Source organism: Caloenas nicobarica, chromosome 3 (genome assembly GCF_036013445.1).
Source record: "Caloenas nicobarica isolate bCalNic1 chromosome 3, bCalNic1.hap1, whole genome shotgun sequence".
Lineage (NCBI taxonomy): Eukaryota > Metazoa > Chordata > Aves > Columbiformes > Columbidae > Caloenas > Caloenas nicobarica.
In genome coordinates, this window is record NC_088247.1 from 78,239,020 (window position 1) to 78,258,168 (window position 19,149).

General features: G+C 37.9%; 1 protein-coding gene across 1 annotated transcript in view; it reads left to right on the forward strand.

Moving 5' to 3' along the window:
• Positions 1-19,149, forward strand: part of DISC1 (DISC1 scaffold protein) — a 180,821-nt gene that overhangs the window by 149,269 nt on the left and 12,403 nt on the right. The window contains exons 10-11 of the mRNA XM_065631236.1: positions 7,549-7,792; positions 13,515-13,559. Of these exons, the coding sequence (XP_065487308.1) occupies positions 7,549-7,792; positions 13,515-13,559 (289 nt within the window). The remainder of the gene's footprint in view (positions 1-7,548; positions 7,793-13,514; positions 13,560-19,149) is intronic.

Here is a 19,149-nt window from a genome sequence, read left to right on the forward strand (position 1 = left end):
GGACCATATCGTGCCCGTGGACATTTCAGAGGAACTCCGTAAGCACACAGCTATTGACATCAGTATTTGGCCAACACTCTAATTTTTCCAGGTGTGTCTTCCTGGTTACAAAAGTTGAATTTCAAGGTACATTCCCACATGCTGACAATAAATCATCTCTCCAAATTGTATCTCTTCTACAAGGGCATTTTTTTGTCCTGCTGTTTTTAATTGTTATGTATGTTTAGTTCCTGTTCAGTCAGTAGCACACACGATGATTCACATTCTCAGACTCACTTGACACTGAAAGTCTAAATCTGTTATCCTTTCAGAGAGGGGAATATATTATAAACTGTTGAATTTTATGTTGGAGAACAGAGGTGAATAAAAATGATAGGAGAATTGTAAATTCCTTCTGTGTGCTTCATAACAATTTTGGTCAGAGACTATAATGAACGATAAGAGATCAGGCTCATTATTTTAATTGCTTTGAGATAAGAACACATTCTTCTCTTGGTATAAATAGCTATTGCAACAGTGCTGATGTGTGGCAGCTGAGAATGCGGCCTCAATGCAAATGCTGTGCTTTCTTCCTGTGATGTACTTTTTGGAAACAAATGTATTTTCCTGGATTAGAACTGATTGTGACTTTGAAAGCTGCTGAGTTGCTTCAGTTTCAGTGGAAATCACCCCCTTTGTGGAGTTCAAGCTCATGGAAGTATTTAGGCTTGTGCAGCAGCTCAACTGCTTGAACAGAGCTTAGATTAATACATAGATCCTGAGATGCATGCTTTCCAAAATCAGGGCCTAATGCCTCTCCTTTAAATCTGGTTTGGGATCAAACATTAAATAGTGCAAAAAAAAAAAAAAAAATCTTATTACAGCAATTCCCATCCAGTCAAAAAAAAGAAAACAACCCAACTATTTAATGTTATTGTGCGGCTTTGCTGTTATTGCAGGAGCCAAAGGCAAGCAGGATGCAGACTGAGTTATCAGAGTAAGTAACAAACTTGAAAGTGCTTTATCAGATTATGAATGAGGCGAACGATAAACTGGACTTGAGAAGCTGGCCTTATGTGGACTGCTTAATAAGAATTCCCTTGTAGCTTTCTCCTCATCTATCAAAGTTAAATTTTTTACTCTTAGAATAGATTATTTATAATAGAAGTTTCAGTGGAGGTAGGGGCAGAGTAACATTACACCATTCATTTTTATAAAGAGAAATAAATAGCCCTGAAAGCATGTAGTAAATTTTTACATTATAGATTAGGTAGTATAGTAAAAATAAACTGTACATTAGATATAGGGACAAAATTGAGTAGTAAATTCTTACTACAAGGTGCCTTCCTTCTTCCCTTGTAAATTACTCAATTTCTTGCATTCGACATGTCGGTCCCGTTCCCGCATCCACCTTGCATTAAGAATCAAAGTGAAACCCATCAACTGCAGCAGTCTATCATTTTGTGTTTCCAGTGGAGATAATTTAGGTATAACACAGTGACATTGAGTATTGATAGAAAGATGACAGGCCATGATTAAAGTTTTGTGCTGGGTAAAATAAAAGGCTGGAGGATTGAAGAGAAAATGAAAAAATATTGTTCAGTATTGTGTGGTATCTTGTTTTTTAATAACACTAATCAAACGTCCATTATTGGTTTTAAGCACTATAAAAATTGTTCTTTCTCCTTGTTTTGAACAGGCTTTTCAGGAAAGAAAAAGCAGACACAAAACATGTACATTTCACATAAAATACAAGGTGGTAGTTCTAGCCTTAAGATGCTAATATAAGGGTGGTTTTTTTTTTTCTGTGGGCAATGGAAAGATTCTCAGCAGATTGTTTTTAGATTTCTCTTTACGTTATAATCCTTTGGTATCCTGGAGGCAGTAGGTAATGTTTTACTGATTGGACTAAGTTATGGATAATGAGTGTAGTTGATAAGCATAATTTTAAAAAAATATTTGGCAGAATATACTGGCAGATATTTGCTTTTCTCTTTACTGTGGTCACTGTGAGAGGCCATGCATTTTTACATGAATATTATTAATATTTCTTATTTGTCGTTATTAGTTTCTTTTTATAAAAAAACCTCAATGTCTTAATGGGAAAGAATGTTTTAAGAAATGTTATATGAAGTCAGTTCAAGCTAATAGCATTTTGAAAGGTGTCAGAAAATTCCTTAGGAATCTTTGAATACTTTGAATTCCATCACAATAGAATGCGTTTATACTTTTTTACTTAATTATACAATTTATAGAATTGGTGGTGTGATCTTATTATGCATGTGTACAAAATTCTCAAACCTGATTTAAAATATTAATGTGAGAATGTAATGACTCTTCATATGAGAAATATTTTGACACATTACATGTTATTTCGATTTTCTTTAGGGTGAGGTAGAGTGGAATTTGTGGGAGAGGGTACAACTTACATCTGGTTCATCACTTTGTTAATATACAGTTATTGCTACAAAACATAATGCTTCATTAAATCAAAACCTATGGAACTAGAGAGAAAAATGGAATTCTGGAGCGAGATCAGATACACTGGGCCCACTTGCAGTTGGTCCTGAGCAGTGGTTTACTTCCAGCAAAGTAAACATGCTAAAGGATGTGTTCTCAATAATGCATCTCAGCTGCTGATAGAAATCATTCAGCGACAAATCCAAAGTAGGAAACTGCCTGCACTCACAGCTCCCTATCGTTTACCCTGCTTTGAGAGTTTGGTATGCACATTTGAAAACTCTGTCCCTTGTTTTGTAGCACTGTGAACTATATAATATTTAAATGGTGCGTTGATTTTGCTTCAATGTCACTATCATTATGTTAAAAGCTTTATGTGTTTCCTTTGTTCACTGCATGGCTGTTGCCTCAAGAAAAGGCAACAAAGACAACTAAATGTAGAGTAAGAAGAGTTAGTTCCTTCCCTGTGGTGCAAAATATAAATAGAACTGAGTGACCAAAATATACAGAAACTTCCCTAGTTTGCACAATAGATCAGCAAAGAATGGGGATATAAAGCAAAGTCTTTTGATTTGCCTTTGCCATTTTCTGGAAGCCTCAAAACTTTCCAATCATTTTAATTGTCGTAATGAAAATCCCTGTTGTTTCTGCCAGACTATTTTTGTTGCATTTCATTTGCTTTCTTGCCAGAGAAAACTGCCTTTAGGGTCAGTGAATGCAGTGTTAACACATGTGCCGGGTATTGGGAAAAGGTAACTACATGTTTTCCTGAATCTGCACCTTAGTGTGGCCCTCCTATTAGAAGGAAGTTGTCTAGAGTGTTTCATGTTAATGAAGGTTAATCTCCCCTGATAAATTAGATTTTGTTTATCCAGTTGCTAAATGGATGTCTTACTATGTAGCCTTTTAGCTTCAATCTTGCTTTCTTGGCTTTCAAGATGTGGCTTCTTACAGGGATTTCCCTTAAAATAAGGAGCATCTTCTATCAACAAACAGTGTTGACCTGAAGATGTTATAAACTATCAATTCACTCACCAAGGGGCATTCCTAAAAGCTAGAGATGATGAGATTTACAAGCAGCGACATCTCCCCATGTTTTGCTTTTGAGGAGATTTTGGGGGACTTTTTTTTTAATAGGGTTTAATAGAATATTTTTTTTTTTTTGCTATTTTTATGTGGGCATGTTTTCATTAAGGCTGTAATGTTCAGGAACTGAATGTGCCTTTTGTATGCATGCAGAGCCCTCAATAGGAAAGTTGTGTTCCAGTTAGCACTAAAAATAGCTTTTGAGTAATCTTGTGCTGAGAGCCACATAGAGAGCCCCCATTAATATCTCTGGGAATCTTGTGAAAAGGCAGAGAAGCAATGTTTTTTGGACTTCAAGGAAGAGAGAATCCTTGCTGGATTCTTCATGTTACGTGTAGGTTGAAGATATCATCTAGTTTCCTTGTACCCTCTGGCTTCCGCTGTTGTTTCCTAGAAAACTACTTGAGACTCTGTAAAGGCCTCTGCAATTACAGTTTCAATTGCTACTCTATGAAGAGAACTCAAGGATAAACCCCTCTGTTCCACATTCATTTCCTTCTGTCCGTAAACAGCTCTGTTTTTCTGACAGCTCTTTAATCATCATCAACTTGACCTAATCCAGAATTCTCCCTGCTGTGTCCTTTTGTGTTGCTGTGGATGTCTCAGACATTCTTCTAGTCAACTTAGACCTGCTCTTGTAGATTCTTACTGCATACTGTCCTTGAGATAAGACCTGTCCCATCTATCCATCCAGCTAAAAAATTACTCAGGTTGAGTCTTGCATCTCACTTACTTCAACATCCGTTTCCCTGGCTGTGACTTGACAAAAGCAGCCTTGCTCTACTCTCATCCATCTAAAGTGCTGTTGCCACTGCAATGACTGTTCTTTCTTTCCCCCCTCCCCCTCAATTCTGTCTTTCTCCTCATTTCACTTTGTTTGCTTTTTTCCATTGGTTCCCTTTGTTCTTTCACATCAAACATAACTACAAGCCTTTTTTTTTTAATATGTCAAACACCTGACTTCCGTTAACAGATGTTAAACCACACTGGTATCAATCACTTGCCCATTATGTTTTTATACTACCATCTTTTGCCTTTCTTACATTATTCCTTTATGGAGGGATGGAGATCTTAGGTATTCACTAACCTGTTTCATTGGCCCCCTGCAAGTCCTTAAAATGCTCATTCACTCTGATACTACCTCAGTGTGCTTGACAGTCATTAGACTAATGAGTTAGTGATGTAACTAATTAAACTGTTGTACTGTAACTAGCATGTCATGTTCAGTCCACTGTTGTCTTAGTGTTTCTTTGAACATCCTCATCTGTATCCTAGCTCTTGTTGCTTGTTGTAAACTTAAAAGTCTTTCTGAGAAAGGGGCCATCATTGTAATCTGTTTGGTGTTTTTTACAAAGCTTGGCACTTCAGACTCATGAGCCCACTGGCACTTGGAAGCTCAGGATTAGTGGGTGATTAAGGTATTCTTTGCTCTTGCTGGGTCTGTATAAATGGTTGATGGATTCTGATTTGTTGTGGATCCCAGCAAATTGTTCCTTGCACCTCCACTGAACTTGCCACATATGCCCCTTTGATAGTGATGTACAGACAGGCATCTAACACCTAGAGGCTGGTATGTCATAAAATATTTTTAAGTATAGGAATAGTATGAAATCTGATCCAATCTGAATCCATCATTTTGAAAAGTTGCATACCTGAAAAAATTCACTGGGTTCAGTACAGGCATCCACATACTTTTGGCTTCATGAAGACTCCAAATGCACTGTTAGTGTGGATAGAATATGAATGAACCAAACTCTGAAATTCAGCTGAGCTTGATTTTACACCTGACAGGAAAGCTAAAGATTTTTGCATGCTGGGGACAACATAATTTCAAAAAATTATTTGCTGTGTGTCTCTGTGTCAGGTATTTGCAACTTTCAATAAATTTTCATTCAGAAAGTGTGTTCAAAAAATGCTTCTAGGCACTGAATTTCAAAATACTAAAGACTAGTACAAAGATAATACTAAGAGAAAATCCAAAAAGACTAAAAGATGCAGAGGTCTTGGGCTTAGGTATGTTCAGAATATCCAAGTATATATGTGTTCACTAATGAAAAGTTCAGCATAACATGTTAGTGTCTTAGTTCAAGATGTATTAGAGTTTTACAGATACAATGATAAAACAGATGTCCTTAAAATAAAAGCAAGCTATTAGTGGTATGTTCACTAATTGCTGATTACTAAAATGGGTGTGAAACTTGTAGATGCAATCAAAAGCATGTTGACCAATGAGCTTGAGTCATGGCTGAATAATAGCAGCCCAGGCTCCTTTACACTGTACTTTTATATTAATATATGCTATACATCATCTCCACTGTGAATACTACATACATCACTATGTCTGCCCTAGTTTTGTCAGTAGAGCTCTTCATTAAATTGAATGGCCAAAAGAAGCTATCCACTGGAATTCATGATTTATGTCTCTAGTGTATTTTCTGAGCCTTTAATAATAAGCCATATATAGCTGCAAACAAACTTTTTCAAAAAGCAAGTAAGTGGGCTTATATATGTCTGCACGGAAATGATCTGACTGTGTAACCATGACAAGTAGAGAAACAGTTGGGTTTATTTTCTTTTTCTGGCTTGGTAAGTGAAATGCTACCTGGATAGAACACAGAAGTGTAGTTCAGTGAAGATTTTTTTCTCTTTCTAATTAGTGATACTCTGAACTCCTTGGGGGAGATCAATTTGTGGACCTCAGGCTGCACTCTGCCTTCAAGAAACATATATAGTGACTCTAAGCACAGATCAAGTAGCTCAGCTTCTGAAGCTTAGTTTTGCTCTCAGTCTCAAAATATTGCTGGATTAATTTTACAGCTTGGCATCTTGTAGAATTTGTAGAGTTAAAAATGTACCTTTGTTAGATTAATGAATTCATTGTGAGCAGTGTAGCCCCTTTATCCTTCGTTTAGAATAAAAGATAAGCTGGTATTTAATTTAGTCAGAGAAGTTAAAATCAAATAGTTATTTTCCTTCTTTTAGTCACTTATAATTTCTTACTATTATATAGCAAATGATATAATTTGAAAAGCACTGTGAAAAAAATATTGCAGTTATTAGATATTAGCATTCAAATCTGTCTGGAAGCATGTATTGCCATGGGAATCGGTTCTTCTTAGTCCCATCCCAAGCTCTGCCACTGATCTGCTATATTTTAGCAGGCAACCTAAACTTTTGGTTTCTTAGAGACAACATGTATTAGATGGAGATGTGACCACATGTCTTACAAGCAGTGTCTTGTTCTGAAATACTGTCTATGCCTAGAATTACCATTTACTTCAGGTGAAAATATCTATTGGATGGATCTTGGGAGCAGTATCTGTGGACATCTCTGAGAGATGATCAATGGGTTAAAAGTATGAAGAAGATTGGTATTTCGAATGTCATAATACTTTTCATTTTTTCTTGTGTGGGATAACTAGGTAGACAAAAAAAACCCAAAGCACATAAGAGATAAGGACAGCACTCAAAGTGTAAGACTGAAGGAAAGGAAGAGTATTTTAGTTTAGTCTAATTTGATTCACCAGAGTCAAAGCAAGCACATTTCAGTCCAACAAGAAATTTAGTGTACCCGTTTTCCAGAAATTAGAGCTGGTTTAATACAGTAAATAGTGTGATTGTTCATACATGATATTCTACATCAAATTCAGGAAAACCACAGGACTGCTTTTAGGATGACAGGCCTAATAGCATGAAGAAAAATCTGATTGTGATTGCACGATCCCTGGACTTGTGTCCGATTAAGAGAAGGTCACACGCAGCCAGCGTGCGCTGTACAGTTGGAAGCAACATCTTAGCACAAAGTATTATTTTTATGTCATTAGCTTTGTAATAGAACCATAATTTTACTGCTCTTCAGTTTGAAATAGCTTGTGTTGTCTCTGTGGAAGTATTTGAGCTGCTGTTGGTTTTTCGTTGTTTTTATTTTCCTATCTAATAATAAGCAGTCACCCCTAAAGTTACTTGAAATAGCAACTATTCTCCCTGAACTGCAGTTTTATTTTCTTTTGGCTTTTATTTCAGCTGTGGGAGCCAGCTGCTCCAAAGAGTGTGGGAAGCTGACTTGGAGGCCTGTCAGCTGTTGATCCGAGGGTTTCAACTGAAACCAACCAGTTGCTGTGTGTTTGAGGAAGAGGAGAACCAAATGGATGAGGTGGAGATGACTGCTCATGGCCCATCTGATTCTGAAAAAAGAAAAGAAGGCCACTTTCCAAAGGGCACAGAGTTGAGGACTGTTGCCTGCCCCAAACACAGCGAACTAAAAGAGGTATCGGAAATATTCTGCAGCTGCATTTTGGGCAATACTTCTCATTTTCCTTTTGAGAGGAGTTGAAGCTGGGTGATGGGTCAGCAGGGCAGGTTAAGTATGAACTTAGCATCTGGCCTCCAATCTGAGACATGAATAAAATAGCTTATTAGCTTCTCAGAAGCCCTTCAACCCTTTTTTCCTTTCACCATCAGTCTTTTTAAAATGTGGAAATTATTCAGGCAATGAATACAGAATGTACATCAGGATCTAAAGTAAAAACAATTAAGTATTTGACAGAAATTATCAGCTGTTCTTCATCTCAGTGATGAGTTTCACTCTGAGTTAGTTCTGCTGACTTGTTAGTCTCGATCTATGTTAGCTGAAGTGGGGAGAGACTAGGTTTTCTTCCCCTGGTTAGATGGTCAAAGGCTTCCTAGCTCAAATGCTGGTAGGCTTCCAGCATCCAGAAAATATGAAAAGGAGGAAAAAAATAGAAATGCTTAAAAGATTTGACAAATTTTTTTAAAGTTTTCATGTTCTGCTTTGGAATGCCATCTTGTCTGAAAAATGTACAGCAGTAACTGCACTGCAAAGGTAAACAAGCTGTTAAAAAGCTTCATCACCCAACAGCACCACTGTGACAAAAAGACCATCCAGCAGGAGTTGTCAGTTTTATTACCTTGGAATTTGGTTGACAAAAATTAAAAGTGTGTTTAATTGCACCTGATGTTAAGAGCCATTGAACTGAGTTGTGCTGAAAGCTGATGCCTAATTTTCCAGTTGTACTGGCTGAGACTTAGTGGAAAGCAGGCCCCTACCTTACTGCAAAATCTCATCTTGTTAGTAAAATAATGTTTTAAAATTGGGCTTCAGTAGTATTTGCAGCCTTTTCCTAGGGAAAATGGTTTACAGACTGACTCTCATAGGGATCATTTTTCTGTTTTTAATAGTCAGCTGTGGTTTTAATTCTGTCCCCCATCCCCTTAATTCCTCCTTATCTTATTCCCGATGAGTCCACTAAGTAATACGAAGAAGTTCTGTTGACTGTGGAAAGCTGCACTTCCCTTTCAAAAGCGCAGCTGAAAAGCCCTGGAGGGTTTGGGATTTTGTGACTGTTTCTGTAGCGTTCTTGAAACTTGTGCTATAGGTGACCACCTATTTCACCCCTGCAAGTCTGGATCATTTCCCTGGAAATTGCCATTGCTATCCTAGAATGATATCTAGGCAACTGAAGTGAGGTGACTTCTGGTTCTGGAGAGAGGTACACGCAGGTTGCCCATAAGTTTGTTGGAAGAGGAAAGCATATTTGCATTGCTTCTGTTAAGCTCCTGCTTTTGAACTTGCTTTTTGATCAATTCATCTCTGCTTCTATCAACCATAGAGAGAACTTAGAGATACTATTCCCCTAACTTCAACTCTTCATCTAGGTGCTTAAATTTTGTGGTACAAATGCCTTTGCCTGGGATCTGTCCTACCCTGGTATCTTGAATAAACTCCATTCTAAGAATGTGCCAAAATCCGTTTAGAAGCTGATGTGTAAATATAAATGTGGAAACGCCCATCAATGAAGGACCTGTGGAGATATTCCTCCCTCTGTTCCCACGGTGCTCCTAGGACTGGCAAACTAGACAGGAAAAAAGCAGCAGTTTGTTAATATAAGAATGTTCATTTGTTTTCCAACTTACAGAAGGAGTTGAGCAACACAGCTACGTTTTATCACAGCTCACTTGACTAACCTTCCTCTGCTTCAGTTCTGACTGCAGCTTTGACCATTGAGGCAAAGTTATGCATCAGTGATGACTGCAACTTTTGCAACCATAAAAAAACCCCCAATATAGACTGTATTCTGGTTCTGGAATTAGGGTTGGTCCACTTGCTTTTATACTTTCAGGAGCTGGGATTTTTACCTTGTTGTGGGGTGTAGAAGTTTTACCCAAACAAGTAGACTTTAGGTAGTAAAGCTGGTAGGATCTCAGTAGGAGTGACAGGCAGTATCTAAATTTTCAGAGAGAAGCTATAACATAACATTTCCTAACATCTCCTGTTAGCTTAGCAGAATACAAAGCCAAAAAACTTGACTTATTACTTACAAATTATGCTAATTTCTAGTTTTGAATGTGTTGAAGTGCAGGACAGAATATGTCTTGATTTATAAATGGACTTAGTTGAAAAACAAACCACTTCTGTAGCATTTAAGTACTCTGTTTTATGGTACTGTGTGTTTTTATTTCAAAATAATTTCATGTTCGTGGAAAAAAAAATTGTGTGTATTTTAGTCTCTAAATTTAGCCATTCATATGACTTTCATGGAAAAACTTTGTCGCCCGTTAGTAGTGAACCTTTTTGTAGCCATTTGTCAGGAAGTCAGGATACATAATAGAAACACATGTATTTGCAAAAAATACCTGGTTTGATATTATTTAACAAGGCTGTGGTGTTCCTGTGAGACGAGCAGCTTGCTGTGGTTGCCTCGTTTCTAGAAGGACTATTCCCTTCAACTGTGTCACCTCTGTTCCCCAGTGGGGAATTTCTAGAGAGAGCTGTCGGTCACTGAAGCAAAAGGAAAAAAGAGTGTTCTTTGTATTTAGAAATTACTGAATTACCTGTTTTAAAACAGTATAGCAAAGGGTAATAATAGCATATTGTGCATATATGCCTTGGAACTTACATTTCATTCCCAGGTGATTGATTCATTTTACAGTGAAATACCTATACATGAAACTCTCCAGTTATTTATCATGTTGTATCTGGCTAAGGATTACTATGAAGTGGATATCGGTTTTATTGATGTATACTATAAATACAATTTTCTTGCATATAACTATATCTTACTGTATAGGCTTCATCAGAAAACAAAGAAACAAATAAGAAACATAATAATAAGAAAAGCAAAACAGATGAATGCAAAGAACTCTTCACTTAGATCCTCACATACTGGTTTGCAGAGGGGCCATTTTTAATTTTTAATTAAATATCCTCACTAGATCATAAAATATGACATGTTCTGACATGAAATATGTAACGTATAAATTCTTTGAAAGTTCAGATATTTTACTGTCATGTGTGAGCATAGGTTTATTAGCTGTCAACAGTTACTTTATAGTCTTCATAACTGTGTTTTCTAAGGCAGTACAATTTTTTTCCTCTCGTTTGTTTATGTGGTAGACATCCCAAAATAAACTAGTAAATCAGGTTTCCTTTTTAACACTTGACTGTTAACCAGTGAAGACAATCACATGCTTTGGCAGCTCAGCTTGTTGAAACATCATTACTAATTTTTTGGTCAAAACTACATAAAGTGAGGCTAGCAAAAAACATCTTGTGGAACACTCTGAGTTACTTAAAAATTAAGATGTATTTCTCTCAATTACAGATAACTTATTATAGTATTTTTTAAAATGCTGAAGCAAAGTTATGGACAGTACTAATAGCCTCAACCACGTCAATGTCAGCTTGTTAGATATGAGATAGTTTCTCGAATTTTTGTATAAGCAAGTACTCTCCAGCTAGTGGCTGTCTTGCTGAATTTAAGGTGCCCCTTCAGTACAGTTCTAGTTCCTCTTTTGATTTTCTCCCAAGTCTCTGAAGAATTAAAGATAGGTTCTTGTTTTCATCCCAGAAATGTTCTATGCTTTTAAACTGACTGCAAGTTATTTAGCTCAGGTGATGTGTGAATGAGGTGAAAGTCACTATGATTGTTATTACATAGTAACATACGTATCTGGGCGATTTCTAAAATATCTAGTAAAATTTCATCTCTCTTCAGACATCAACGCCTGCTTATTCTACTCCTTATGAAATCTTGCTTTATTTTTTGCTTGTTGATAATGCATGTGTAAGCAAAATGCTTTTATAACACCTGAAGCACTGACGCTAACTAATAAGCAGAGAAATGTGTGTGTACTGGGACCTCCCTAACACCGAGTATCTTGATGAACATGAGTATTTGTGCACCTGCAGGCTTGAGTTCCTGACCTATCCTTTTTTCTTCTTCTTCTGCTATCTGGCATGCTGTGCAGTGCTCCTTCTTAATCACTATGAAGGAAAGGAACACCTACTAGATTTCAAGAAAATTGAGGTGATTAAAGTTACAAGGTAAAAACTAAAACTCAGTAGTGTTACCTTTTGTAAGTCAGCATTTTTGGTAGTTAGCCTATCAGAATTCTTTGTAGATCATTTCTCATGTTTCATCATAAAAGAAGCAGAGAGCGGGGGTTAGAGTAGGGGCTACTGTCTTTTCTTCACCTCTGCATACTTAGTTTTGCCATCTAAGGAGATGTTTGGGGGTCTTTTGTAGAGCACTCTGGTGTTCTGTAATTGCAAAGCCTTCATTTGATTCACGTCTTTTAAAATACTGAATGTTCTAAGTGATACTAAGTGGACAATCATGAAAAAATAATAATTAATATTTAATGTGGTGCCTGTCATTAAAAAGAAGCCATCACAGGATATGACACAACATTTTTCAGAATTTAGCGATAGCAAGCACCAAGACAGCCTCTGTCAGCAGGCTGTAACTCATTACTGTGCATTGAGGCAGTCTGTGGTCCAGGAAGCAAATGCACAATGTGTAAAGGACTAAGCCTTTCGAAAGCTAAATAAACTGTGCATTCATTTGAGTTTTAATTAAACATTGTATTTGTAGAGCTTCACAAATAATTTGGAAACTTTAAATTTATTCTTAGTTTTAAATGTCAGCATTAAGCATCAGTGAAAAGTCAGCACTTGAGTGTTTTTTGTATTAATCCAAGCTGGAAACTGGTTTTGTAGCAACAGGCAGCTGGTTTGTACACAATGGTCAGATCATCATTGCACAGTCACACACGTTGCGCAGTAAGATGCCTCTTAGCTGCGTGTGATACTGTTGTGTAGTATACACTGGTAAAAACTCTAACTCTTTGGCTAGGGATCGTAGCATCTCAGTAAGCTTAATGATTATGTATGTTTTGCAGTAAAAATATCAGAAAACTAATCTTACAGGTAAAAGAAGGCTCAGCAACCTCTTTTCAGATCGATTACTGAAAATAATACCCAGTAATAATAATGATCTTATGGCAAAGTAATGATTTTGCACTTTATTATATATAGATGTACATACCTGCACGACTAAGTATTGCCCTACCAAAGCAATATCCCTATCTCAGTTTATTTAAAGATTATCAATACTGTACATGTGATAAGTATTAATGATTTTCCAATAATGCTAACATAAAATTTCTTTGCTTCTCAGCCAATCAATGAAATGTTGGCTAATTTCTTATAGACTTTACAGATTAAGCAAGTTTTGAGAGGAACTGACTATAGTTAACACATGTTACCGATACAGAACATCAGTGGGATCTCTCATTTCTCCTGCCAAAAGTCACTTACAGTGTTTGTGCCATAAAAAATTCTGTAGTCTCTTGAATGGTTTATAGAGCTGTAAGAGCTTGATAGAAAAGTTTGTTTCAATCTATAGTTAGTCCTTGAGTTTTAGAGGCAGTGTTCTTTGGGGGTTTTAACTGGGAAGCCAAAGGCAGACTTTAATAAAATATATTCAAATTTAGCTTTAAGTATTGAGTGGCTGCCACTGCTCCATTATAAATGCAACTGAAATGTTTCATGTATGTGGAACAAAATGATGTAATTGTTCCGCTTATATAACCTTTTAATATACTATATGGTTTTTATAAGTTGAATTGAAATCTTACTGTTTATATAGCATATATCTACCATATACTTAATAATTTATCTCTAACAGGTTATGGAAGACATTTCATTTGGAGCAGAGGGTCATTTATCTGAGGTAAGTGTTTTCTAGGCAGTATAAAGTGGTGATATTGTACAGACTTTTCCAGGTCTCAATTAGAACTAATGACACTTGTTTTTATAGTATTACCTTTGGGTAAAAATTGCTAGAGAGTGTGTGAACAATTAGAAAAGCGACAGAGGCACAACCAGAGTGGGCCCATTCTTTTTTTTTCCATTGAACATAATGGCGAAATTGCAGTGTATTTCAGGAAGCATATAGTTAAATCCTGTGCTAGTGCCTTTAATACGTATCAACAACAGAATGAATGTGTTAGGGAAAAGTAGGACCAGTAGTATTTAGCCAGCCTCACTGTAGCACTGTAGTGATGCTTAGGAATGGAATGCTTTACTTGTTTCTTTGTGTACCACTAAAAATACCTTTGAATCTACTTTTGAAGTATAAAGGCATATTGCAGCAGAATACAGGGTAATAGGAGTTTCATCTGAATAAAAATACTGGATGCTTGTCATTTTGCACTATTTGCATAAATGAAAAGGTGTCAGATCCTAGTCTATATATTTAAGAAAGTTTAGGGTAATTGAGTAACATGAGATTCATTTCCTTATGAGAGTAAGTGATGAGAAAAATATGCTTACATACAAAAATCTGTCTACATACAAACTAAGAGTTTAGGTAACTTACCTGTAAGCAGAGTTATACTGGTTCTAAGAGCTGTGCTGATTCAGTCTGGTCCATTTTTCTATCTGTATGCCTTGGGTTGCAACTTACATATTAAGGAAATTTAGTAACCAAGCATTGTGTCCAGCCAGAAAATTAATTACATGGCTAAGTAAACTACAGTTCACCTTCCATAATAGGATACATGCCACCTGTCAAGTACAAGTGACAAGTGCTCAGCCAAGCAAATATTAAATAAATAAAAATTGCAATTTGGGATAACTATTCAGATGAGGCAATTTTTTTTTGTATTCCCACCAATGAATCCAAAGATTGTGGAGCAGCTGGAACACTCCAGGAAAGGTAATCTAATTATAAGACCAAACTCAGATTGTTGACCTTGTGTACAAGATTATGACGTGAGAGCACACCTAGGATGGACTGCTTGGCTGTGTGTGATTTCAGCATAAATAAAACCAGGAAGCCTTGAGAATAAAGGTGCAGAAAATGCAAATAGTCTTTCTTATCAGTGAAGTTTGCTGTGAATTAAAGCGAAACTGTGCAGGTGCTTGTGTCCGTAGGTAACATGAAATAGGGGCAGGTAGTCCCACAGGATAAAGGTAGCGAAACGTACTGCCAGCAGGGCAAAATACTGAGGGCACATTGGTAGCAATAGCTGCCGAGACAGCAGAGTGTTTGCTGGAAACTAAGAATTGTGTCTGATCTGCACCAAAGCAAATGAGAGTACAACTGCATGCTTGTGTCCAGCATAACATGCACTGAAAGCTGTGATACAGCCCAGCTCTTGACTGAAAAAGTTGTTCTTTTGCTTAACAGGATATGTGCCTGTAGTGTGTGTGATGTGTGTGCTGGGTTTACAAATGCTTCAGATCTCCCTGGCACAGACGGCTGCCATTGTAGAAGTATTCACTAAGAGGCCTCACGAGCAGAGGAACTTTGACCTTTTGAAGTTTTGAGGGGAAAAAAAAAAAGCATAAAGAGAATAGAGAACAATGATCCAAATAAAGGAAATGGAAATTTGCTAGAAAGCCAGGCTCTACTACACTGCCACAGCTGAGTTGATGTTGACTTGTAGACAGCTCTATAAAAGCGCTATGAAACTGTCAGCACCCTGTACCATGTCAAGGCTTTGCCTAAATGTTCCTTTGACGGTGTGGTCCCCTAATCCACTCTTGTCAGTCTCTTCGCTGTCTGCAGGAGAGCACCCTGTTAGTCGCTCCAGATTGTTGCATCTTAGCGACTCGGGAGCAGAGATGGGAGTGAACAATGCTAGGAACCACCTATAAATGATACCCAGCTATGCTGACTCCTAGTACAGCAGGGTGTGGACAGCAGAAAAGAGTTTGATGCTTTTGTTTCTTTTCCAAGTCCTGGCCCACTGTGAATTTTTATTGATAAGTCAGTAAACAGCCTCATCCTCCCACAGTAGGAACTGGAATTGTCCCAGTTTAATTAAATGAGCCTGTGCGGCAGTGCGGACTCAGGAAGTCTGCGCTCAGGGAAGTTCTTCAGTCTACTAGAGATGCAAAAGGGAAGACTGCCGTCCCACAGACCACAGCAGGGTGCTGGAAGGCAGTGGAAAGCTCTACTCCTGCATAGATGCTTTTCTAAGGACACTCCTCCATAGCTGTAATGGAAAATACACGAGGGGAAGAATTGCCAACATCAGGCTGTAATTTTGATGAGTCATTTAATGCTCCCGTGTGTTGTAGTATCCCTGCAGAGGAGGGCTGGGGATCAGTGCAAGCAAAGGGAATGTGGGAGAAGCGTGTGATGGTGGGGAGGAGGTAGGTCATGGCTGCCAAACAGCTGTCTGGAAAATTTCATGCCTGAATTGTTGCATATGAGAAACCAAGGAGCATGTTGTGGTGCTGCAGTCTTCTAAATATACATAAACAGGCTGATGGAACAACTTAGCAGTGTGTAAGTGGAAGGTGATAAGGGCAAAGATAATTGGGAAACAACCTTGATTCCTTTTCTGAGAAAAGGCAGGTAATCACCCCCATGAAAACAAAACTTATCTAAACAAAATCAGGGAAGCGACAGGTGGGTTTCTGTGGTGCAACCTCTGTCAGAAGAGGAATCAGCAGATGATTTTTGGTACCCTCCAGAAGACATCATGTTTATAGTACAGCACCATCTTCTTTTGATGCAGAAAAGAGCAACCAGAGTAACACACTATGTCAGCGACTTTTCAGTGGCCCAAAAGAATTTTCAAAAGGAAAGGACAAGAATGTTCTTCAGGATGAGCCTGAAAGGGTACTGCACAGTGTAAGAGTGAACCAGCAAGACCACTGAGCACACTGAGCAAAAGACATGCAAAGTGCAAGGGACTTCAGGGATAAGCTGTATGTAAGGGATAGGTGAAAGAAAGCTTGTTATCTAATAAGAAGAGTGAATGAAAAAATAATGAGAGCAGAAGGCAGAAGTATTTTTTTCTTGTTTTCTTTGCTTTTGGTCTTTCTAAAAAACTGTGTCCATATGTCTAATGCTCTTAGGCTTCCCTACAAGGTAGCAAGAGATGAACACAGTAAAGGGTCCTAAGGCAAGTGAGATGTACTCAAGTCAGGTTAGACTGATGAAATTTCTTCTGAGTGCATATGAGCCAAGAAAAACAGTCTCCAAACCATTAACAAGCTTCTTTGAAAACCAGAGGAAGCTTGAAGTCCCAGGGGATCAGTAAAAGGCAGACTTGGTATTTGCCTTTAAAAAGGATGTAGGCCAGGAGTTTATGTGCCAGTCAACATAATTTCAATTAGGATTAGAATTCCAAATGCTCTCGATAGATTGAAAGAATAGCCTGAAATCAATAAGATGGGATATGTTAAGAGACAGGTGCAAATTACATTTGAGGAAGAAAAAAAGTTGTCTTTATGTATACAGATGGTAAATAGCAGCTAAGATGACAACACTGCAGAAGCAGAATCTAGGGTTATAGTGAACTACAAATAGAGTGGGATTCATTACTTTTAATCTGTTGCAAGAAAGGGCAGATGTCATTTGCAGCCTCATTAATGGGAATGTCAGTTGTAAGACAGAAATAATTACTATGCTTAGCTGAGAATGTCGAAGCCTCCAGAGGACCATGGCACTGGTCTGTATGCCTCACTCTGTATAAGACAGGAACATATGGAAGAAAAGAAGAAAAGGAATAGAAACAGCAGCTTTAAAATCCTAGTCTGGTTGAAAGCTAAAGTTTTTAACCACTTTTAAAAATAATTATAAAAAGGAAAACTATTAGCTATCATTGTGTGCTATGTAAGGGTAAAATGAAATGTAACCATCTCAGTTTGTAGCAAGGGAAATTTGCTTTAGGAAAACCTGGAGCAGGCTCTGCCCTGCAACCAGAACCATAAAATCCCAGTCAGCTGCTAAGAGCTGTGTGGACAGATACCAGTTGAGGACAGTCACAGTGGGCTTGATCACACTGCAAGTCAGAGTGGGCTTTGGTGGTCCCTGGTTGATGTTTGTCATCAGTGACACACATTATTTTCAGAGTAAGGGATGAGGCCTGATCTCAGTGGCCTCTTTGCCCTCCTCATCCGTGACACTGGCCCAGAACAGTGCAACACAGGGCAGGAAATCTGGGATTCAGAGGAGGAACAAATGCTTCCCCCACCTGCACTTTGGACGCACTGTGGCCACCCCATGTAGCTCATTGAGGGCACATGCACTTAGCCCGCGTGTGGCTGAAGCATCTGCTCAAGCAGGACAAACATATGAATGGTTGCCTTTTATTTCTAGAGATTATTTAAGAAATGCCCTGGCCTGACTTTGTGGAGTTTCAAGTGCTCACAATTTCCATTGACTTCTGCAAGGAGTGCGGATAAGTATGCAGCACTTCTGCCAACAGTAAGTCACTGTTCTAGACCTTGTGCCATAATGCGAAGTATCTGCAAGGGCAACTTTTTGTAGTTGTTATTTTGAATGATTTTAACTATTATAGGAGAGAGAGGATTTAGTACAGGTAAAACAAATCTGGCTTTGATGTTCTCCAGAAGTTCTAAGACTTTTATTTTACATATCTTATTGAGGTTATAATATTGCTAATTTGAAGTAAGGCAACTCCTTTTTATAAAGTTCCTCTGTAGGAAGAATGAATTTTAAGGATCTATCTGGGAATCCTGCTTCTCAGTACAACCACGGAAGTCTCTAATAGAGACTCTAATCCCTAATAGAGTTAGATTAATCTAGCTACCAGAATACTGATTCTTCTGTATGAAATTGCTGAACTAGATCCAAGAGAGCCTGGAAGGCGTTTGCACCAGAAAAGCTGATCAAACATTTAACTTGAGTAATGTTGTCAGGGAACTGTTGCTTATAGATCACTGAAGTGGCTAGTAAAAGAGTAGATTGAAATGCAGAAGGCTAAAGTGGAAGTCATTCTCTCTGCTCTTGATTCAGTGTGCTCATGCTCCAGCTCTGCATCAGCTGGAACATTGTCTGTTCTTCCTGTTTCTTACGTCAAACTCTCACATCTCTGGGAGAAAATGAGAAATTCTGCTTTGCATGAGAAGGAAGAAGAATTCCACCTTAAAAAATAACAAATCACACCCACATTTGTACTGGTTTTACCTGCTTAAGGATTTAGAGGGGAAAAAAAAAATCCGAACCAGCTACATTGTCTGTTCACAGCAAAATCGATAAAGCAATATTGCAACTCAGCTCTTTCCTGACTCCTGCAAAATCTCTCCTAGCTGCCTCATAGAAGTGCTGTTAGTGCAACAATAACCAAAGAAGTCTTAAGACTTACAGTAGCTTGTAGCATTGACATAACCTACAAGCTTGGATGAGTTGTATTTTATTAATTTATTGAGCTGGAGGCAGAGTCCACTCTCCTCTCAGAGATGCTGTTGATCAGTGTAAAGTGCCACTTTCCAACTGGGACCTGTTCTGAGTAGTTTGTGCATCACCGACAGTGCTTTCTCTGCCTGCATAAGCAAAT